Raw genomic sequence first — 24,629 nt, 5'->3', positions numbered from 1 at the left:
ATGATTGGGAGTCTCATGTGAAGCAAGTCAGAATGGTTTTCCAGGTACTGCGTGCTAATTCCTTGTTCGTGAAGGGATCAAAGTGTCTCTTCGGTGTGCAGAAAGTTTCATTTTTGGGGTTCATCTTTTCCCCTTCTACTATCGAGATGGATCCGGTTAAGGTTCAGGCCATCCAGGATTGGACTCAGCCGACATCTCTAAAAAGTCTGCAGAAATTCCTGGGCTTTGCTAATTTTTATCGTCGCTTCATCTGTAATTTTTCTAGCATTGCCAGACCATTGACCGATTTGACCAAGAAGGGTGCTGATTTGGTTAATTGGTCTTCTGCTGCCGTGGAAGCTTTTCAGGAGTTGAAGCGTCGTTTTTGCTGTGCCCCTGTGTTGTGTCAACCTGATGTTTCTCTTCCGTTCCAGGTCGAGGTTGATGCTTCTGAGATTGGTGCAGGGGCGGTTTTGTCACAGAGAGGTTCTGGTTGCTCAGTGTTCAAACCATGTGCTTTCTTTTCCAGGAAATTTTCTGCTGCTGAGCGTAATTATGATGTGGGCAACCGAGAGTTGCTGGCCATGAAGTGGGCATTCGAGGAGTGGCGTCATTGGCTTGAGGGTGCTAAGCATCGCGTGGTGGTTTTGACTGATCATAAGAACCTTACTTATCTTGAGTCTGCCAAGCGCTTGAATCCTAGACAGGCCCGTTGGTCGTTATTTTTTGCTCGTTTTGATTTTGTGATTTCATACCTTCCGGGCTCTAAAAATGTGAAGGCGGATGCTCTGTCTAGGAGTTTTGTGCCCGACTCTCCGGGGTTATCTGAGCCGGCGAGTATCCTCAAGGAAGGAGTCATTGTGTCTGCCATCTCCCCTGATTTGCGGAGAGTGTTGCAGAAATTTCAGGCTAATAAACCTGATCGTTGTCCGGCCGAGAAATTGTTCGTCCCTGATAGGTGGACTAGTAAAGTTATCTCTGAACTTCATTGTTCGGTGCTGGCCGGTCATCCAGGAATCTTTGGTACCAGGGAGTTGGTTGCTAGATCCTTCTGGTGGCCATCTCTGTCACGGGATGTGCGTGCTTTTGTGCAGTCCTGTGGAATTTGTGCTAGGGCTAAGCCCTGCTGTTCACGTGCCAGTGGGTTGCTTTTGCCCTTGCCGGTCCCGAAGAGGCCTTGGACACATATTTCGATGGATTTCATTTCTGACCTTCCCGTTTCTCAAAAAATGTCGGTCATTTGGGTGGTCTGTGATCGCTTTTCTAAAATGGTCCATCTGGTGCCCTTGGTTAAATTGCCTTCCTCCTCTGATTTGGTGCCTTTGTTCTTCCAGCATGTGGTTCGTTTACATGGCATTCCTGAGAATATTGTTTCTGACAGAGGTTCCCAGTTTGTCTCGAGGTTCTGGCGAGCCTTTTGTGGTAGGATGGGCATTGACCTATCTTTTTCCTCGGCCTTCCATCCTCAGACTAATGGCCAGACCGAACGAACCAATCAGACCTTGGAAACATATCTGAGATGTTTTGTTTCCGCTGACCAGGATGATTGGGTGTCATTTTTGCCGTTGGCTGAGTTCGCCCTTAATAATTGGGCCAGCTCGGCTACCTTGGTCTCTCCATTTTTCTGCAATTCTGGGTTCCATCCTCGTTTCTCTTCAGGACAGGTTGAGTCTTCGGACTGTCCTGGTGTGGATTATGTGGTGGACAGGTTGCAGCAGATCTGGACTCAGGTAGTGGACAATTTGACCTTGTCCCAGGAGAAGGCTCAGCTTTTCGCTAATCGCAGACGCCGTGTGGGACCCCGACTTCGTGTTGGGGATCTGGTTTGGTTATCTTCTCGTCATATTCCTATGAAGGTTTCCTCTCCTAAATTTAAACCTCGTTTTATTGGTCCGTATAGGATTTCTGAGATTCTCAATCCGGTGTCTTTTCGTCTGACCCTCCCAGACTCCTTTTCCATACATAATGTATTCCATAGGTCGTTGTTGAGGAGATACGTGGCACCTATGGTTCCATCTGTGGAGCCTCCTGCCCCTGTTTTGGTGGAGGGGGAATTGGAGTATATTGTGGAGAAGATTTTGGATTCTCGTGTCTCTAGACGGAAACTCCAGTATTTGGTCAAATGGAAGGGTTATGCTCAGGAAGATAATTCCTGGGTTTTTGCCTCTGATGTCCATGCCCCAGATCTTGTTCGTGCCTTTCATGTGGCTCATCCTGGTCGGCCTGGGGGTTCTGGTGAGGGTTCGGTGACCCCTCCTCAAGGGGGGGGTACTGTTGTGAATTCTGTGGCTGAGTTCACTCCTGTGGTCACAAGTGGTATTGCAGTCTCTGGGCTTCCTCCCTCAGGTGTTTTGGTGAGCTCGTTGGCTGCCTTGCTATTTAGCTCCACCTGAGTCTGTCTTCCTTGCTCCTTGGCAATGTTCCAGTGTTGGATCTGAGCTACTGCATCTTTCCTTGGGCCTGCTGCTCTGCTAGATAAGTGCTTCTAGTTTGTTTTCTGTTTTTTCTGTCCAGCTTGCTATTAACTTTTGCTGGAAGCTCTGAGAAGCAAAGGGGTGCACCGCCGTGCTGTTAGTTCGGCACGGTGGGTCTTTTTGCCCCTTTGCGTGGTTTTCGTTTTAGGGTTTTTTGTAGACTGCATAGTTCTCTTTGCTATCCTCGCTCTGTCTAGAATATCGGGCCTCACTTTGCTGAATCTATTTCATTCCTACGTTTGTCTTTTCATCTTGCTAACAGTCATTATATGTGGGGGGCTGCCTATTCCTTTGGGGTATTTCTCTGAGGTAAGTCAGGCTTGTATTTCTATCTTCAGGCTAGTCAGCTCCTCAGGCAGTGCCGAGTTGCATAGGTAGTTATAGGCGCAATCCACTGCTGCTTATAGTTGTGTGAGGATAGATCAGGTACTGCAGTCTACAGAGATTCCACGTCTCAGAGCTCGTCCTATTGTTTTTGGTTATTGCCAGATCTCTGTATGTGCGCTGATTACTGCACGCTGTGTTGCCTGATTGCCAGCCATAACACCATACAATGTAATACAGCCCCCTATAGAATATAATACAGCACCCCATAGAATGTAATACAGCCCCCCATAGAATATAATACAGCCCATCTCTCAATAGAATATTATACAGCCCCCCATAGAATGTAATACATCCCCTCATAGAATGTAATACAGACCCCCATAGAATGTAATAAAGCCCCCCATAGAATGTAATACAGCCCACCATAAAATATAATACAGCCCCCCATAGAATATAATACAGCCCCCCATAGAATGTAATACAACCCCCCATAGAATGTAATACAGCCCACCATAGAATATAATACAGCCCCCCATAGAATATAATACAACCCCCCATGGAATGTAATACAGCCTCCCATAGAATATAATACAACCCCCCATAGAATGTAATACAGCCTCCCATAGAATATAATACAACCCCCCATAGAATGTAATACAGCCCCATGGAATGTAATACAGACCACCAAAGAATGTAATGCAGACCCCCATAGAATGTAATAAAGCCCCCCTAGAATGTAATACAGCCTCCCATAGAATATAATACAACCCCCCATAGAATGTAATGCAGCCCCCCATAGAATGTAAAACAGCCCCCCCATAGAATATAATGTAGTGCCCCCACCAATAGCCCCACAATCCAGTTATCACTCATTGATACGTTAAAAAAAAAACACACAATACTCACCTCTCCTCGTGCGCTGTTCCAGGCTCCGGTCTCAGCGGCCGCAGTCTGCCCGGTCACACAGCAGGGTACGCGATGATATGACGTCATCGCGCACCTGCAGTGTGTCAGGCAGAGCGGGGAATGATGGGAGAGAAAGAGTCAGTGGATGCTCTCTCCTCCATCATTGCATTGATCTGTACCAGCGTTATAGACGCCGGTATAGTTGAAAGCGGCGGCGCTGGCGGGGGGTGAGTCGGCGCTGACAGGGGAAAACCTCGTGCAGGGATCGAGCGGCCCACTACTGGCACCGGCCCTTCTGGCATTTCCCAGAAGTGCCCGATGGCCAGTCCAGCCCTGCCATCATCAGCACTCAGCGGGTAGAAGGACAATCTCTCCACTTGTTTGATCTGGAAGGAGACATTTTTTCATTTCCTAATAAAACTCTTTCCAGCAGATACAAGATTGCTCCAAGTATAAAATATCTTGTGGACATTACAGTGGAATTTGGGAAGTTGACAGAAGTAGCTACTAGAAACATAATAAGATGATAAGGAGCGCGCGGTGGGAGACATGGCCTCCCTGCTGTCCGGGACTGCCCTCTGCAATGAATGCTATTTCCTTCATTATTTCTTCTCACAAGAAGTGAGAACTGGTGCCAAGAAACTTGGTAGAACCTACCCGGGAAATGATAATGACTGAACTGCTTGTACCTCAGGACGTTGCAGAAGCTTCTGGTGACAGGTTGGGATGTATCAGCTGTAAATGCAAAAGGAAAAGAAAAAAGTTCCAGCATCAGTGCAATGCATGACCATCAGCTGTAAATACCAATATCACAGCATACAACCAATCTGTCTGGCTCCGTGTGCGCTTGTAACCCAACACTGAGCATGTGCATCATGTATGTTTGTAGCATCTCAGAGCGCGCAACATTTCAGTATACATATAAGTAAATTACATTACTGTTCCTGAGCTACATCCTGTATTGTACCCCAGAGCTGCACTCACTATTCTGCTGGTGGAGTCACTGTGTACATACATTACATTACTTATCCTGCACTGATCATGAGTTACATCCTGTATTATACTCCAGAGCTGCACTCACTATTCTGCTGGTGCAGTCACTGTGTACATACATTACATTACTTACCCTGCACTGATCATGAGTTACATCCTGTATTATACTCCAGAGCTGCACGCACTATTCTGCTGGTGGAGTCACTGTGTACATACTGTACATTACTTATCTTGAGTTACATCTACTATTGTCTAAGGGTCACTTCCATCTGTCTGTCTTTGTGTCACAGATATTCATTGGTCGCGGCCTCTGTCTGTCATGGAAATTCAAGTTGCTGATTGGTTGTGGCAAAACGCACACGACCATTGCCACGACCAATCAGCGACGGGCACAGTCCAGCGGCAAAATGGCCGCTCCTTCCTCCCCGCAGTCAGTGCCCGCTCCATACTCCCCTCCAGTCAGCCCTCACACAGGGTTAATGGCAGCGTTAATGAACCACAGTGTAACGCACTCCATTAACGCAGCTATTAACCCTGTGTGACCAACTTTTTACTATTGATGCTGTCTATGCAGCATCAATAGTGAAAAGATCTAATGTTACAAATAATAATAATAATAATAAAAAAAAAAAAACGTTATTCTCACCCTCCGACGTACGTGCTGTCTTCGGCAGTGCAAGCGGCAGGTTCCGGGGCCAAGGATGGTATGCGAGAAGGACCTTCCATGACGTCACGGTCATGTGACCACAACGTCATCACAGGTCCTGCGCTCATACCAACCCTGGGACCGGAAGCTGCTGCGTGCACCGCACACAGGCGACAGGACTACAAGGGGCCTTCGGAAGGTGAGTATATGTTTATTTTTTATTTTAAGTCTTTTTTTAACCTCTTACATACGTGTCTGGGCAATATACTACGTGGCTGGGCAATATACTGCTTGACTGGCCAATATGCTACGTGACTGGCCAATATACTATGTGGGCTCTGTGCTGTACACTATGTCGCTGTGCAATATACTACGTGGCTGGGCAATATACTACAATATAGTACGTGACTGAGCAATATACTACGTGGCTGGGCAATATACTACATGACTGGGCAATATACTACGTGGCTGGGCAATATACTACGTGACTGGGCAATATACTATGTGCCTGGGCAATATACTACGTGGCTGAGCAATATACTACGTGGCTGTGCAATATACCACGTGGTTGGGCAATATACTATGTGACTGGGCAATATACTACGTAGCTGTGCAATATACTACGTGACTGGGCAATATACTACGTGGCTCGGCAATATACTACGTGGCTGGGCAATATACTACGTGGCTGGGCAATATACTACGTGACTGGGCAATCTACTACGTGGCTGTGCAATATACTACGTGGCTGGGCAATATACTACGTGTTTGGGCAATATACTACGTGGTTGGGCAATATACTACGTGGCTGGGCAATATACTACGTGGGCTGTGCAATATACTACATGGACATGCATATTCTAGAATACCCGATGCGTTAGAATTGGGCCACCATCTAGTCCTGTATAATACTCCAGAGCTGCACTCACTATTCTGCTGGTGCAGTCACTGTGTACATACATTGCATTACTTATCCTGAGTTGTATTCTGTATAAAACTCCAGAGCTGCACTCAATATTCTGCTGGTGGAGTCACTGTGTACATACATTGCATTACTGATCCTGAGTTACATCCTGTATTATACTCCAGAGCTGCACTCACTATTTTCTGCTGGTGCAGTCACTGTGTACATACATTACTTTACTGATCCTGAGTTACAGCCTGTATTATACTCCAGAGCTGCACTCACTATTCTGCTGGTGCAGTCACTGTGTACATACATTGCATTACTTATCCTGAGTTGCATTCTGTAAAAAACTCCAGAGCTGCACTCAATATTCTGCTGGTGGAGTCACTGTGTACATACATTACATTACTGATCCTGAGTTACATCCTGTATAATATTCCAGAGCTGCACTCACTATTCTGCTGGTGGAGTCACTGGGTACATACATTGCATTCCTTATCCTCGGTTACATCCTGTATAATATTCCACAGCTGCACTCACTATTCTGCTGGTGGAGTCACTGTGTAGATACATTACATTACTGATCCGGAGTTACATCCTGTATTATACTCCAGAGCTGCACTCACTATTCTGCTGGTGGAGTCACTGTGTACATACATTACATTACTGATCCTGAGTTACATCCTGTATTATATTCCAGAGCTGCACTCACTATTCTGCTGGTGCAGTCACTGTGTACATACATTGCATTACTGATCCTGTGTTACATCCTGTATTATACTCCAGAGCTGCACTCACTATTCTGCTGGTGGAGTCACTGTGTACATACATTACATTACTGATCCTGAGTTACATCCTGTACTATACTCCAGAGCTGCACTCACTATTCTGCTGGTGCAGTCACTGTGTACATACATTACATTACTGATCCTGAGTTACATCCTGTATTATACCCCAGAGCTGCACTCACTATTCTGCTGGTGCAGTCACTGTGTACATACATTGCATTCCTTATCCTGAGTTACATCCTGTATAATACTCCAGAGCTGCACTCACTATTCTGCTGGTGGAGTCACTGTGTGCATACATTGCATTACTTATTACAATACTGATCCTGGGTTGCATCCTGTATCATACTCCAGAGCTGAACTATTAGGGATTCACCCTCAACAGTAGGCATTAGGTAGTGTTCACATAGACAATGCAGTTTGGTCCAAACAGGTGCAGATTTATTGCTTTCATAAAACTCCAAGGGATTCCAAAATTCAATACCACCTCTTCTGGGCACAAAGGTATCGCAGCAAATAAAAAGTTCATTCAGCAGGCCCATATATGTCAGTGTGGGCTCACTGATTACAGTCCTTTCTCCCTGAACAAACTTCATACACAGAAGAAGTACAATCCTACCAGTGTCCATATAACCTTCAGCAGCTTCCAGCGCTAAACAGAAGTATTCAACTCCATTCCTATAGCTCACAATGAACTGGCTGTAGCTTCCACAAGTTACTCTGTAGCTCCAACACACAGACTGCTCAGCTTTCCTAGCTGACCCTTGCAGTCTCCACTGAGAGACCGATCATGGCTGGTCTCTCTCCCAGCTATAGCTCACATTTTGGCTTGTCACTCACCAGCTTTAACACACTCGACTCTGATGAACATTCAGCAGCCTGACACAAGATAGACCAATTTCCTGGTTTCTAGTCAAAGATATCCAGGTATTTCTAGTTAAGACCTACAGTGCTGGGATTTAACACAGTTCAAGCCGTCATGGAGAAAAATTAAAATCTATAAAGACATCTCCGGAGAAGGGACATATCACATTCATATTGAACATATGGGATCAATTATAACTGAGGAAGTGAAAAGAGCTGACACTTTAACGTCCAATGTAGTAGAACCTCCTGTTGTGAACAGATAATTACAGCAGCGATCTGCTCTGAGAGCTAGTCACTAGGTCTAGGATACGTATAACTCAGAGGCGGAGATGTACACTTCTGAGGCAAAAGCTTCCTCTTTTGTTCAAAGGAATTTTCTCAGACTTTCTGGGGCCAGTGGTCAGTGATGAATACTGGGGTTTGCATTGCTTCGATATTTATGCAAGATATATTTTCAGTGTCGTAACAAAGGAGCAAACAATGCATTCACTCACATCACCGTAAGGCCATTCAAACACCTCCAACTTAATATCGTTCAGATGGATGATGCTATCCGTGCCATGTTTCACCTCTATAGAAAGGTAAAATCGTGATAGGAGACGTGACAATGATATCTTTACCCCTGGAGGTCCCAGGCAAGAGATATCCAAAAAGTTGGGTACCTCAATCAATTTCTAAAAGACCTAGCACATCCCACGACCAGCCCCCGAATGAGCTCACCAAGAGGGGTATGTGGGCGTTACCATAATCTAATAAACATCAGAGTTGCTCTGATAAGGGTATACCGTGAAGATTGGTAGAGCAGCTTAGTATACATTTTTTGCAAAAAACGTATCAACCAAATACCCTGTTTTTTACATCTTTTACTAGCACTTGCGGATTACTGCAACATTTTTTCAAACTGAGTGTTTTTGGTTTTACTATTCTCTTTTGTGTCTTCAGGTTTCTTGGTGGTGTGTGAACATGATCATACAGACTTGTTCACTGTGCAAGTAGCCCATGTGTTCCTGTTTCCATAATTGTTCTCTTGTGTCTACAAGACTGGGGAGTTCCACCACTCCTCTTGGGCTATCTGCACAAAAGCTGTTCTACCCTGTATGCACACATGGATTTTTCCTCTCTGAACCCTGTTCACACAGGTTATATACAGATGATCAGGTTTTTAAATACATCAGATAGGGATTGCATACATTAGTTAGGACTGCTCTGATAAGGGTATACCGTGAAGATTGGTAGAGCAGCTTAGTATACATTTTTTGCAAAAAACGTATCAACCAAATACCCTGTTTTTTACATCTTTTACTAGCACTTGCGGATTACTGCAACATTTTTTCAAACTGAGTGTTTTTGGTTTTACTATTCTCTTTTGTGTCTTCAGGTTTCTTGGTGGTGTGTGAACATGATCATACAGACTTGTTCACTGTGCAAGTAGCCCATGTGTTCCTGTTTCCATAATTGTTCTCTTGTGTCTACAAGACTGGGGAGTTCCACCACTCCTCTTGGGCTATCTGCACAAAAGCTGTTCTACCCTGTATGCACACATGGATTTTTCCTCTCTGAACCCTGTTCACACAGGTTATATACAGATGATCAGGTTTTTAAATACATCAGATAGGGATTGCATACATTAGTTAGGACTGCTCTGATAAGGGTATACCGTGAAGATTGGTAGAGCAGCTTAGTATACATTTTTTGCAAAAAACGTATCAACCAAATACCCTGTTTTTTACATCTTTTACTAGCACTTGCGGATTACTGCAACATTTTTTCAAACTGAGTGTTTTTGGTTTTACTATTCTCTTTTGTGTCTTCAAACATCAGAGTTTGCGGTTTGGTCATTTGTCAGTCCTGGAAGGTATAGATTGCTGTAGTTTTGTCAGTTTTCCTAAGGAGTACCTCCCTCTGATGAGCTCAAAGCCATTTCCATGACTCAGTACTTTGCACAATATACCGGTACTTTAATTACTATGTACAGACAGAGGTGGCATCTTATTCATTTAACAATTTACCCAGATCATTGCTATGTACATTTGTGATTGAGGATAATGTCACATTTGCATGTAGCTGAAAAGTGGGGCCCAGGAGTTGATTACAGATGGGCCCTTGACACCCCATTCTGACACTGCTGGTGTGTATTTATTGATTAATAAAATTCTAAGATTTTTTTAGTAGAATATTTTGGAGGTTGTTGACTTCTTTCTGTTGAGGGGGCACCCTTTTTAGTTTGTGGTTGTAATTTTTTATTTTCTGTGCACGTTTATAGGGACATCCATTTTTCCTGAGCTGTTGCTTCTAGCACTAGAACAGGAAGCATTAGCTTAATATTAGACTCAGTGGCCAGAGAAGAAACTGTCCTAATTTCCTACAAGTTAAAACTGCTTTTGACGCAAGTACTATACATTCATAATATGTCCTGACTCTCTTGCTCTGCAAATTGCCAGCCACACTTGTTTTTGTCTGGGTGATTCCTTTTTGTATGCATTATGTCAGCACCATAGTAGCTGGAGATCCTTTTCCCTTATTCCCAGCATTGTCCAGCATCTTGGCTGTCCTAAACTGAAAGCTTCTTATATAAAGATCCATCTTCACTTCTTGTAGAGAGACACAGACCCGTGGACACATCCTGTAATCAGTCCCAGCATACAGTGGGGCAAAAAAGTATTTAGTCAGTCAGCAATAGTGCAAGTTCCACCACTTAAAAAGATGAGAGGCGTCTGTAATTTACATCATAGGTAGACCTCAACTATGGGAGACAAATTGAGAAAAAAAAATCCAGAAAATCACATTGTCTGTTTTTTTAACATTTTATTTGCATATTATGGTGGAAAATAAGTATTTGGTCAGAAACAAAATTTCATCTCAATACTTTGTAATATATCCTTTGTTGGCAATGACAGAGGTCAAACGTTTTCTGTAAGTCTTCACAAGGTTGCCACACACTGTTGTTGGTATGTTGGCCCATTCCTCCATGCAGATCTCCTCTAGAGCAGTGATGTTTTTGGCTTTTCGCTTGGCAACACGGACTTTCAACTCCCTCCAAAGGTTTTCTATAGGGTTGAGATCTGGAGACTGGCTAGGTCACTCCAGGACCTTGAAATGCTTCTTACGAAGCCACTCCTTCGTTGCCCTGGCAGTTTGCTTTGGATCATTGTCATGTTGAAAGACCCATCCACGTTTCATCTTCAATGCCCTTGCTGATGGAAGGAGGTTTGCACTCAAAATCTCACGATACATGGCCCCATTCATTCTTTCATGTACCCGGATCAGTCGTCCTGGCCCCTTTGCAGAGAAACAGCCCCAAAGCATGATGTTTCCACCACCATGCTTTACAGTAAGTATGGTGTTTGATGGATGCAACTCAGTATTCTTTTTCCTCCAAACACAACAAGTTGTGTTTCTACCAAACAGTTCCAGTTTGGTTTCATCAGACCATAGGACATTCTCCCAAAACTCCTCTGGATCATCCAAATGCTCTCTAGCAAACTTCAGACGGGCCCGGACATGTACTGGCTTAAGCAGTGGGACACGTCTGGCACTGCAGGATCTGAGTCCATGGTGGCGTAGTGTGTTACTTATGGTAGGCCTTGTTACATTGGTCCCAGCTCTCTGCAGTTCATTCACTAGGTCCCCCCGCGTGGTTCTGGGATTTTTGATCACTGTTCTTGTGATCATTCTGACCCCACGGGGTGGGATTTTGCGTGGAGCCCCAAATCGAGGGAGATGATCAGTGGTCTTGTATGTCTTCCATTTTCTAATTATTGCTCCCACTGTTGATTTCTTCACTCCAAGCTGGTTGGCTATTGCAGATTCAGTCTTCCCAGCCTGGTGCAGGGCTACAATTTTGTTTCTGGTGTCCTTTGACAGCTCTTTGGTCTTCACCATAGTGGAGTTTGGAGTCAGACTGTTTGAGGGTGTGCACAGGTGTCTTTTTATACTGATAACAAGTTTAAACAGGTGCCATTAATACAGGTAATGAGTGGAGGAAAGAGGAGACTCTTAAAGAAGAAGTTACAGGTCTGTGAGAGCCATAAATCTTGATTGTTTGTTTCTGACCAAATACTTATTTTCCACCATAATATGCAAAAAAATGATAAAAAAACAGACAATGTGATTTTCTGGATTTTTTTTTTCTCAGTTTGTCTCCCATAGTTGAGGTCTACCTATGATGTAAATTACAGACGCCTCTCATCTTTTTAAGTGGTGGAACTTGCACTATTGCTGACTGACTAAATACTTTTTTGCCCCACTGTATCTGCTTCAAGAGGTGGATTACACTTGACAACAGGCAGTGACCGCAAGTTGCACAGAAGGGAAAGACCTAGTGGCCCAGTGGCCAGCACTTTGGAAAGATTTTTTGATGGGAGAGAACATGATTTTTTGATAAAGTGGTTTGCAGATTGTCTATTCATTACACGTATTAAATGAGATCAAGTTATCTGAAAGTACAGGGACCAATTAAATGGTCTTCTTTTGAAGGACACGGCAATGCACTTGACTACAACTACACTATAGTGTCCCACTGAGAATAAGGCCAATCAGAGTCCAAATTTTGATTTTTTTGATCTTTAGTTGCTTTATTGCGATGAATGAACATGTCAGGGGGCAGCTCTTAAAACTGGTTTCTGTTGTAAAGACGTACGCCGCTCTCTATAAAGTGCTCAGCAGAGAGCATATCTGTAATGTAAACCATGACCAAAAACTGACCACAGGTCTTTGCTCTTGGCCTGGTCCGGATTAAACATTCATGTCCTTTGACAGCAGCAAAGTTGATTTTCAGTTAATTATGTAAAATATGCTGCAACCATGGCTCATGTGAAAGTCAAAAACATTGTACAACGTAATTGATTAATCTATTCTCACGTCCTCTACAAGAAAAGAGTGCCTCCAACTCTTGAGGACCACGTAATATGTAAAAAATGTAATGTTTGGCACACCACCTGAAAAGTACGGCTTGTCCACTTCACTGTATTATGTAACTCCCAATGGATTGTGTGGCTTGGATTCTTCAAAATATCTGCCATGTGTGTCAGGGTTGCAGGTTGGTGGTAGAAGCTACCATTCAAACAGACGTTCCTCTTAGTTTAAGTGCTATGAGCTGGTTCTTCACATCGTATCGTAATCTGCTTGAATTGTTGAAACTGGGTAAAACCATGGCAGTCCGAAATTGGACATTACCGATTGGCATCTCCCCACAATCTGTTGACCAATCATCCCCATACACGTTAGTATGTCGTGCAAACAAGTCGATATAGGATCTAATGTGTATGGGGGCCTTAAGAGTGGCAAACACTGGCAATAGTACACGCTAAGAATATCAACGTAGGTGTCATCTTTTTGATGAGATGGGACTTGTAGGTAGACCAAAAAATTCTTGCCGCACTTTCGAGTTAGAAAGGCAGTCGGATGGGGCATCAAGGCTCAAAAAAAATGTGAGCAAATGTTGTGACTCTTATTTTTAACTGGTAGGAGTTCTTAAAAAGTGCTTGAGGGATCATAATGGTGGATGCCCTGATGTGGTGGGAGCCCTTGGACAAGAGCCCCTATTGCCCTCACTACGCCATGGGTTGCCTGCAGCTTTGTTTGACACTCCAGACATGGGTTAACATTTTAACCTTCCTGTTCTTCCTGTGCACATTGTGCATATATTGCACATGGAGTCCAATGAACGAGATGCTAACATTTATTATCTTTGGCACAGGCTGGTTTGTAAGCAAAACTATGCTAAAAGAAACAAAGAAAGAAGCCTGTAAAGAGAAATGGAGCTCGCAGCTGGAGAGCCAGGAACCATAATTGTGACTGAAAGAATGTTTCTCCAAGGGCTTTGTAAAATGCTTATGTTAACTAAATACACACCCAACCACACTGCGAGCCATAACGTTACAACGTGATAACAGGCACTGGGCTGAAAAACAAGTCTGAAAAGAGGAATATGGATCATTCTACATAGCAGCTGAGAAGGCCATATCTTCTTTAAGGAAGGTAGCCCACTGAAGCTTCATACAAATGTTCATGTAGGGGGCGCTGTGCCCTGAACTGTATGGTTATGTGGCACTGTCATTGGAATGTATCAAGAGAATAATGGACATTATGGTTAATGCGGACAACATGGATAGGCAATAGAAAGTCAAATGAAACTAACACACTTTTAGGGAGTTTTGGTTCAAGACCGCCATATTGGCCAATAGCAGTCAATAAAGTACATGCATAAAAGCAAATGTGGCCACTAATAATACCCCCCATTGTGTTTCCAGTGGATTTCGAAGAATAGGAATTAGCTAGTGCAACCTCTTACTCCACTCATGACTGCTGGCTTTTAAGGATCCATCACTAGTACGACCTTTCCATTTTCATCAATTATGTTTAATTCCTAATGTATTTATTTGACAGAGGCTAAATTAAATCACCAGCGCCAAGATGATCCCACCGAGTAGTGCCACACAACAGGGTGGCTCTTAGATCACAAAGGACTGTGCACAACTAGTCTAGGACGACCTATGTCTCCGTCAGTAGAACATCGTACTCAATCTCTTGTGGTTGGTCAGCCACACAATTTAGCACCCTATTCGTATGCTTATTTTTTTCAGCTTAGCCATTTTGGAAACCGATCATAGAGAGAGAGCATCAAGGTTATAAATTTGATACCCACGAGCCATAGGGTTGGTATAACTAATGTTGCTTCACGATTTTTCTTTTTCATGTCTAAGGTTTAGAGAGGTTGTCTTCTTCAGATAATGATCCTCAAAGATCAGCTGTGATTGGCAGAAAAACCTGGTAGGAAGGGATCTATTTTCTAGTTTACAAGAATATGATCTTATGATATTGGTCAATGACAGATTTTAGAAGAAACCCGACCATGGTTATTTATAGTGGATGCAAAGGCCCCGATACCACATAGAAACACACCATGTGATAAACTGAGCATTGTAGATGTGTGGCCCGTTACCAAATTTACATCGCCTTCACAGAGGCTTCAAGCTTCCCTTCATGGTGGTATAAATGCTCTTACTAGTGCTTAGTCACTAAACAACAGCAGCTGCTTTACTACACGGTCAAACAAACACCATTACATTATGGCGGGTATGATTCGACCCTCTGTATACAAAGCCGAGGAGGAACAGGAAACCAGGATTAGATCTCGTAATGCCAGATAGCATAAGGTCTGCTTAAACGTAAGGAGCTGCCAAGAATCTAACAGATTAAATAAAATCAGTCTTCTGTATTCTGTATTTTTGGGGCTTGGCTCATGAATTGAGAAAAACCACGTTGTGGTAAGTTTGTAATAAGCAAAACAGAGATAAGACAGAAACCATATGTGGAGGGGTCTCATGGAGAACTTCACCAAGTTGCCCAAAATTGAACCAGTCAACAAAAATCAAGATCTAGTAGATCAGGTTTAAGAACAACATGATAAAATTGATGACTACATACAGTACATGATATCGGTTTTAAAAGTGGATTCTCATCAGAAGTTGCCGACTGGCATCTGTTATCACATTTCCGGTGGATGGTTGGCCATGTGTCCACAGTCAATATCCAGTGAAGCCTGTGAGTTATGGATATAGGTATCTAAATATGTATGTGCAGCTTTCCTGGTATCTTCGTTAGACTAATATGGAGATTCATCATCCAGAGTGGCCAAAGCTCTATTGGGGCTTCAATATTAACATGCCCGACCCAGGGTTGCTCAGTTGGAGCACTCTTAGTATTATATGTTGAGTACATGAAATAAGTAATAATTCTCATACTTGATAACATCTACTGGAAAATCAGATTTGTATCTTACCATTGAATTATGTTCTGCCAGATGTTTTTTGCGCCTCAAGTCAGTCTTCTTCAGGTTTACAGATATATCAGCAAACACATTTTACTAAGTGGTAAGGTTCAATGTCACACTGTCCAGGTTTATGGTGCCTCTGTAAAAAGTATTTTGTCGAGGCCCTAAAAATGAAGAGAAGAAATAATAGTTTTGGTAAAACAAGTTACTTGTGAAGGATCAATAGTTACAAAAATCAGGTTAATCAAGCAATAGGCAAAAACTACCATAAAGCAAGCAAGGAACAGTATCATGGAATATCTCAAAAATTCCACCTGTGCCTAAAAAAATATACTTATAAAGGTAAGATACGAGCACTCAGTTTCATGTTCTAAAGTCAGGCATCAAAGACTTAAAGTTGGGCCATGCTAAGGGGAGTGGGTGAGATACCTGGATAGGGAAGGCCCTTGGACATTTGCTTCTGTATTCCATACTGGTAGCGAGTGACCATCAACTGATGCTGGACTGGGGAAATCATGCACAAAGTGGCCAATGGTAGAAAACGGTCTACAGATTCTGTAATAAAGTAATGGTCACATTTACCTTTTTTTTTTTTAAACAGAATTCGCCCCATCTTTTAGTTGCTTTAAAAAAAATGTTCTACACCAAGAATGTGGGAGCAAATTTAGAACTTGGCGATGAGTAGATGACTGTGTTTACCTGTGTATCTATGGTCAGTTGTGACTGATTATTCTGAAACTACACAAGTTTTCCTAAATTATAGCCATTCTTAAATTACAGTACCATTCCCTGGATATTTTGTGCCTGTAATTGTGATGGTCATGGGCTATAATTTTGCAGCTATTTTTTACTGGACTTTCCATTACAGAATGGTCATTTAAGGCAAGGGTCACACCACAGACTAGAGACAAGCTGTCCTCTTACTGTTCAAAGAAGTTATACTGTAGTCATTCTTGAGATCTCCAATTAGCACATGGACACATGTACCACAGTGACAGGCCATAGACCTGCAACATGGCTCCTAACGAGCGTACATCACCATCCATATACGGACCATAACACCTAGTCTGAACGCTGTAGTTACCGAGGGAAAGGAACATGTTTTAGATCTAAAGACAACATGACAGCAATGAATTGCAAATTTTTGCTTTTCTTGTTTATTTCTTTGTGCGGCTTGGACCATTATAAAACTATAAAAATTCTTGGAAGACTCAATATTTCTTCGATGAAATAAGCCTTCTCTTTTGGAAACATCTAATAAAATAAAAATGGTTTTGGATCATGGGGTGGACTACGCTTTCAACACAGACACACATGACGGTGGAGGACAGCTTGATCAGAAGATGTTTACATTGAGTGGTGCAGGAGAGATGGAGCCATCATGATTTGTACCAAGACTGAAGGGCCTGGGGGATTGATTACCTATTCATTCCATTTCCATGACCCTTTCACCAACTTCCCAACCTCCTGTCTTCTATTGATGTTGTTACTTTGAAGGTTATATTCTTACTGAGGGTTTTTGGGAGATTTTGGAGTCAAAACGGAGCGGAAACTCCCTACATCCTCCTCAAAAATACTCAATGTGCATATACCCAAAGGGTAGTCCTGACACACAATAATATCGGGGATTGGACCAACCAAGGTTGGGTCCCACCTCTCACTAGGCCTATTGTAACCTAATGGTCTGCCTTTATGATAGATTAATTCAGAGCAACCAGTTAGACATTATATAGGTTGATCAACGATTGTCTGCTATCTTTTTAGGTAATCACTGGAATAATGAAGAGCTTATTTCTCCTGTGTTCCTGGGTGATCATCTGCCATGCACTACCATTTGAACAAAGAGGATTCTGGGACTTTTCAATGGATGATGGATTAACAATGATGAAGGACGAGGCTAATGAGGATGGGTCAGGTTTTACTATATCTCCTCCAGTAGACGGTCCTACCGGTTTACCCCCTGGCATGCCCCCCATTGACTTATGTCCATTTGGATGCCAGTGCCACCTTCGTGTTGTGCAGTGTTCTGACCTTGGTGAGTCTACATCTTAAAATGTTCATGTATAGGAAACTTGTAAATATTTATCCTCATTTCAGGTAAGGTAAATCCACATGGGTGGGAATTCCTGCAGATTTTATCAGCAGATTTACTCAGGTAAAATCCACAGAGGATAACATCCTCAATGGAAAATCCACTACATATATATCCCTATATAATTCTGATAGATATGATGAAGTAATATATTCAAATAAACTTCTCAGTATACAGGTTTAGATCCGTCTACTGAAGCTCTAGCTTGAAAACATCCAATTTTTACAGCACGAAGAATTTTATGGTCACACAGTTTTTTGATATGTGGATTCTTCTGGTTGAAAAAATATATGTCCATGAATCACATAAAAATCAACACTTTTTGGATTGTTTTTGTTGGCATTTCTGTTTGAGAAAAGAACCAAATTTGACTACTGAATCAGAAAAAAAAATCTCACACAAAACATTAAAAAAAAGCACAAAAAAAGTCTCAAAATTTGTCAGCTAGAAAAATCCATGGAAACAAACTGAACAAAAACGTATATTCACAAGTTATTTGACATGGATTTTGGAGCAGATCTATTTCAAGATAATAATAAAAGAAACACTTCAAAATCTTTTTGAATAACTATCAAGCAAAGTTAACATGATGAGTTTTTGGTGAGTTTTTTACGCTGCATATATTTTTTTTAAATACAAGTAACCTATTTTACTAAAAGGGAATCTGTCACCTAATTTTGGCCCTATAAACTGCGGCCACCGCCATCAGGGGCTTATCTACAGCATTCTGTAATGCTGTAGATAAGCCCCCGATGTAGCCTGAAAGATGAGAAAAAGAGGTTGATTATACTCACCCAGGGGCAGTCCCGCTGCGGTCTGGTCCGATGGGCGCCATGGTCCGGGTCCGGCGCCTCCCATCTTCATACAGTGACGTCCTCTTCTCTGCTTCCTGTCACAGCTCCTGCGCAGGCGTACTTTATCTGGCCTGTTGAGGGCAGAGCAAAGTACTGCAGTGCGCAGGCGCCGGGAAAGGTCAGAAAATGAACGAATGCTATCTGACAAAAAAATCGGATTGTACTCTGCCTTATGTTATTTTATCTGCGATTTTTATTCTCAGCTCAGACGGGACTGAGAAAAAAAATTGCAGCATGCTGTAATTGACTGCGTATTTCGGAGAAGACTCGCCAATGCAAGTCAATGGGTGTGTATAAAAAAACTGCACAGGACACGGACCATGCACGTGCCGCACCCATGTCCTAGAAAACTGCTGCATACAGTAAAATCACAGTGTGACAAGTCAGATTAGAATAGATAGATACACATAGAATAGATAGATATAAAGAAGTCAGTGATATATGTAATTAGTATAGTGCTTGAGTAACTTACTCGACATGTATTTAATTTCAAAATTAATAAATTACAGAAAAAAAAGGAGTGGGATCCCCTGAAATTTTGTTAGCCAGCATAGGGAAAGCCAACGTCTGGGGGCTGATGTTTATAGCCTGGGAAGGGGGTAATAACATGGAGCTTCCCAGGCTATTAACATCAGCTCACAGTTGTATACTTAGCCTTTACTGGTTATTAAAATGGTGGACCCCCATTGAGGTAGGGCCCCTATAATTGATAAGGCTAGGAAGACAGCTGCGGGCTGATATTAATAGGCTAGGAAGTGGCCATGGATATTGCTCCTCTCCCAGACTAAAAACATCAGCTCTCAGCGCTTAGCCTCCACTCTTCCCACTTCCCATGGTGCATTGACAAGTTAGGTCATAGTATCGGGGTTGATGTCAGCTTTGTAATGCTTGCTGACATCAAGCCCTGAGGTTAGCAATGGAGTGGCTTCTATAATATGCCCCATTATTAACCCCATAGTCATTTTTTAAATACAAAAAACACCCAGAATAAAGTTCTTTAATTGAAATAAAGACACTAACAACATTATTTTAAATAAAAATAAAAAGCAAAGTTATACTCACCTTTATGCCTAATGTCACCTGTAAAAGACAAAAAATAATAAACAACCATATCCCTCACCTGTCTGACATGAAGATAATCTTCCGATGCCCATGTCCCCTGTAAAAGAATAAAAAAGTTAAACAACCATATTCCTCACTTATCCGACGAGAAGATAATCCATTTATCTCTCCATGAGTCTAGCTCTGCTACATCTATTTGCCTTGCTTAACGGTGGCATGACGTGACCATTAAGCCTGGCATAAAGCAGAGACAATGAGCTGCATGTTCTAGCGCATCATCAGTGCCTCGCAGTGTCATGAGAAAGGTGAGCGGAGTTCATAGCCAATAAATTCCATTTACCAAACTGACGTTAGCGTAAGCAGCGTGGGAAAGTTCTCCGGCTGATGTCAGTGAGGTGAATGGAGTTCTTAGCCTGTGAACTCCAGTCGCCTTTGTCACAGCACTGAGAGGCACTGATGATGCGCTAGTATGTGCAGCTCAATGTCTCTGCTTGATGCCAGGCTTAATAGTCGCATCATGCTGCCATTAAGCAAGGCATATAGATGTAGCAGAGTTAGACTTGTCAAGGAACAAATGGATTATCTTCTCATCGGGCAGGTGAGGGATATGGTTGTTTAATATTTTTGGTCTTTTACAGGGGGACAAGGGCCTCAGTGGTTTAGGCACTAAGGTGACTATAAGTTTGCTTTTTGATTTAAAATAAAGGTGTCAGTATATTTATTTCAATTAGAGGACTTTATTCTGGGTGTTTTTTATTTACAATGAGTATGGGGATAGTAATGGGGGTGTCTTATAGATGCCTCTCTATTAATAACCCCTGGGCTTAATGTCAGCTGCCAATACAAAGCTGACATCAACCTCAATACAATTGCCCCACTTGCCACAGCACCAGGGCGAGTGGGAAAAGAGGAGGGTATGTGCCAGAATTGGCACATCTTATGAAGGCGCCATTTCTGGCGCAGCTGAGGGCTAATGTTTTTAGTCTGGGAGGGGGCCATATTTATGGCCCCTTAATAGCCTCTTAATATCAGCCCGTAGCTGTCTGCAGAACCTTTGGTTATTATTACCCCCTTCCCAGGATATAAACATCAGCCCCCAGCTGTCTGCTTTCCCTCTGCTGGTTAACAAAATTTCTAGGGATCCCACGCCATTTTTTCTGTAATTTATTGATTTATTAAATACATGTACAGTAAGCTGCACACGCACTGTACTAATTATATATGCCACTTACATATTTGTAGCTATCTAACTATGTATTGAATATTTACTTTGAAAACTCTCTCTAAATGACAGAGAATTCCTCTACGTAAAAGCTCATGTTAAAATCGCATTGCATACAGGTTGTATACGCACGTCATATGGATGTCATTCAGATGCTAGGTGATAAAAATTGCATTGTACTCGCATGACACTCGTCCAACTTTTCAGTAACAACAGTGGACCGATTTTATTCACGCTGATGGGTATGAGCCATAAAGCAAACAGTGGGAAACACCTTAATTTTTTTACTACAGTGTTTTTAATATTAACACCCATTTATGCATAGCATCCACATACAGTAAGTAAGGCAAGCCTATAATAAGCAATATAGGTAATATTTATTTATTATGGAGTTACCCTTTAAATGGCCAAGGATTCTCAATATCGGCTTCTTTGTCATGCAAAACTAAGAATAAATAATATGTATGTCGACACAGTTTTACAATTTTGAACTACTTCCTGACAGGCCTTGAGGGACAGCCCGACAGACGAAAAATCTTTCAGTGGATTCCTTCGATCACTTAAGAGTTTTCAGATAGCGCTGGGGGTCTGGAGGAAACAGTCAGTGATTTATAGCACCGGAATGTCTATGATAGTTACAAGCTGAGAGATTGGAATTTAAAAATGCTCCGACTGAAAAAGCTGAAAAAGAGATGACCCTTTTTTTTCTCTCATATAGCCCCTTTGGCAATAAGCATGGATAGAATTAAAGGGGAGGGGGGGGACCAAACATTGACTCTTATTGCCTATCCACAGCATATCACCCACAGGAGAGGAGATAGGTGTCCGATTGTTGGCTCAGTGGTCCAACAGATCGCAAAAATGGGGTCCAATGTTTCCGGTTTGAATGTGTCAATGGTTGGGCATGTGGGGCTGCTCTTTTCAAAGTCTATGGGAGCACAGAGCTAGGACCAGTAGAAATTGGATGCGGTGCAGCACATTTAGGTAGAAACATGGCACCCCAATTTCCTTGATTGGTGGGTAGTGAGGCAGGAAATCAGTTAGCTCAGCGGCTCCGCCCATGTAGATGGAACACCCCGCACAAGACTGACAATCTCACTGATTGGCTGTGGACGTGACGTCAGCACCACAGCCAATACTAGACCCTGGGAGCAGTGGCGGAGAACCACAGGTGGACCTGGGGATGTTGAGTAAAGAATAGTCTTATTTATTTTTTACCAAACTGCGCCCGGGGACCAAGAGTTATTCCTAGAGATGACGAGTAAAGCACAGTGTGATTTTGTTCTATCAAACTGTGCCTGAGGATCAAGTCCAGTAATTTAACACCTCTGAATGCAGTTCAAGATCATAGTGGAGCTCCTTTAAACAAATTTATATGTCTCCATGGTAACAGACTGCAAACAAACCCTGTGTTGTCTGATCCCGCTGTCTTACTTCTTTTAATCTGCCCCCTATTTCTTGTAACTTACTATATATTACAACTAGAGGACAGATGTTCGGACACGACTGAAGAATCAGACTAGACAGGGTTTATTTGTAGACTGTAACCAAAGAGAAACATTAGTCTGCAAAGGAGCTGCGTGCGCAAAATAGTCATCTTTTTAATCAAGACTGTTTTCATTATTGCTTCATTATTCACCTTAGATGCATCCGAGGACATCCCTCTGTCCCTAAATGCTGGCGTATTTGTTTGCATTGGACAGATTGACTTCTCAAGACCCAATGATGTAATGGAGATTTATGCTTATCTCATTTCATTGACACAAGGAAATGTGCATCTGTGAAGGGATCCCCCGGGAATGGCATGCTGGCACTGACTGTGGAATGTCTATCTCCTCCTCAAAGTGTGAGATCAGGGGGCTTCCTCATGACATGAAGTATCACAGGGGAATTGCCAATGGATGGATCATCAAACATGTGCAGAGTTTTCCATGAATTTGTTGAGACTGCCAAAATACATAGGAGTAGTAGAACTTTTTTTTTGTAAAATAAGACGATTAATTTTTTTTGCCGTGGAAATGTCATAATACTTAATTTCCAGCTGTGAAATATTTATTTTTTTTATTTACTCTGCACATGCTCCACGATGCCCAGAGGAGGCGCCAGAAGCAACATCTTAATATGTTCATCAATTCGAGACCCAGGTGTGAGCCCTATGACTCCTATACTCCTGGACTAGTGTCCTTAGTGTCCAAGGTCGTGAGTATTTAAAATGGCACATGGTACGTGAACGATCATTTTATTAATTTTGATTTGGGGCCCTGAAAACTTTCAGTTACATTTTTGCATTGGTGAAGTCTATGGGCCTCAAGATGTAACCTCTAACAGATCTCCCAACTAGCACATCTTTAATGGTGTTGGTGATTTCATATGTGCCAAAACTAGTAAAGGTCTAGGGCACCAGATCACAGGACAGGCAGGGTCCGGCCGGATTGGAAGCGAATTTACAGTCCCCTTTACCAGGTGGAGTTAAAAGCCTTCCTCAAAGCGCAGTGGTGTTGTAGTCCCTTACTGCCTATGGCTTCTGATAAGGTCCTCACAGCTCTCTCTGTCCTCCATAGAGGTGGGACATAAACCCGTATGACAGGTGACTCAAGCCTTTTTACAGGATCTCTATCATGACCCGGGCTCTATGTGTCACTGTGCCTACTGTGTATTAGGGCGGACAGGTGATGTGTAATCCAGCTGTCCTGCCGGTTTCTGCTGTCAGTCTTAGAGTCCCTCACAACCTCGGTGTTCAGGCTACCAGTAATCTGCGCCAGCCAGTGAGGTAGCTAATTCACTGCTCTGGTCCACTGGTATCACTCTCCTGTGCTTCGTTCTCCCACATGCTTAATACAATCTGTTTGGCATTCGGTATTATCTCTGTCCAGGAGCTGCAGCACTTTCTCGTGGCTGCACGGCTCCTCATACGTTCTTCCTGCCTCAGACTGCTCCTGTCTGCTCTCCAGCACTATCTGACTAACTTTCCCTCCAAACCACAATATACCTCTATATGCAGGGAAGTCACCTAGAAATAGGATCACAAGCTCCCCCTTGTGGCCAGGAGTGTGAACATGTTGCATGTCTGTGTTACCTGGTGAGAGTTATCCTTCATCGCTTCAAGGTAGAGGAGCTTTTTGTAATTTACCTTAGCAAAACCTCTAGTTCCAACCCACAGTATGCTCTTTATGAGTGACCCCTTTTCTCCAAGTAACAGTCCCCTTATATTCGGTAGTCTAAGAAGTAAAGTTGCTCCTGGAGGAGTCTTGTAGGCTATGCGATGCTCCTCAGAATTTAAATATGCAAATAACCTATTCGGTGAGGAAGAGGACAGAAACATAAGTGTCACCTATTAGGTAGCAATCCTACAACTCAATATGGACCCTTTAGTAGGGCATTACCACATGACTTGGGATAAGAAGCCAAACCAAAAGCTCCATTAGCAAATGTGTGTTTCAGGATGTTTTCCCCTCATCGGTACAAATCAGGAGACAATTGGTTTGGCCGGGTGAGAGGTAACTGACAGGAGGTCTAATGGATGAAGTTTCTCACTTGAGTTCCAGTCGTCTTTTTGTCTGAAGAGGCTATTTTCACCCTTATATTCGGTTTGAACTAACTTATTCTGTCTCCACGGTAGATGCTTGGTGATATGAAAGGATAGGAGAGATTGAAAAATAACCCAAACATATCAGATTTGTGAGACCTCTCTCCCACACGGAAATAAGCAAAAGTGGAGAATGGAAATAATGTGTTTTA

General features: G+C 42.7%; 1 protein-coding gene and 1 long non-coding RNA gene across 3 annotated transcripts in view; one reads left to right on the top strand and one right to left on the bottom strand.

The window, feature by feature from the left end:
• The window catches only part of BGN (biglycan), an 87,353-nt gene that overhangs the window by 33,947 nt on the left and 28,777 nt on the right, over positions 1–24,629 (top strand). For both annotated transcript variants that reach the window (XM_069748308.1, XM_069748309.1), the window contains one exon: positions 17,426–17,696. In XM_069748308.1, coding sequence (XP_069604409.1) covers positions 17,426–17,696 — 271 coding nt within the window. The remainder of the gene's footprint in view (positions 1–17,425; positions 17,697–24,629) is intronic.
• The window catches only part of LOC138662540 (uncharacterized), an 86,905-nt gene continuing 66,644 nt past the window's right edge, over positions 4,369–24,629 (bottom strand). Inside the window, exons 2-3 of the long non-coding RNA XR_011318035.1 lie at positions 15,671–15,825; positions 4,369–4,421 (exon numbers count right to left, since the gene is read on the bottom strand). This is a non-coding gene — a long non-coding RNA (uncharacterized lncRNA). The remainder of the gene's footprint in view (positions 4,422–15,670; positions 15,826–24,629) is intronic.

This window comes from Ranitomeya imitator, chromosome 2 (assembly GCF_032444005.1).
Source record: "Ranitomeya imitator isolate aRanImi1 chromosome 2, aRanImi1.pri, whole genome shotgun sequence".
Classification (NCBI taxonomy): Eukaryota; Metazoa; Chordata; class Amphibia; order Anura; family Dendrobatidae; genus Ranitomeya; species Ranitomeya imitator.
This window is presented reverse-complemented; position numbering and strand designations above follow the sequence as displayed.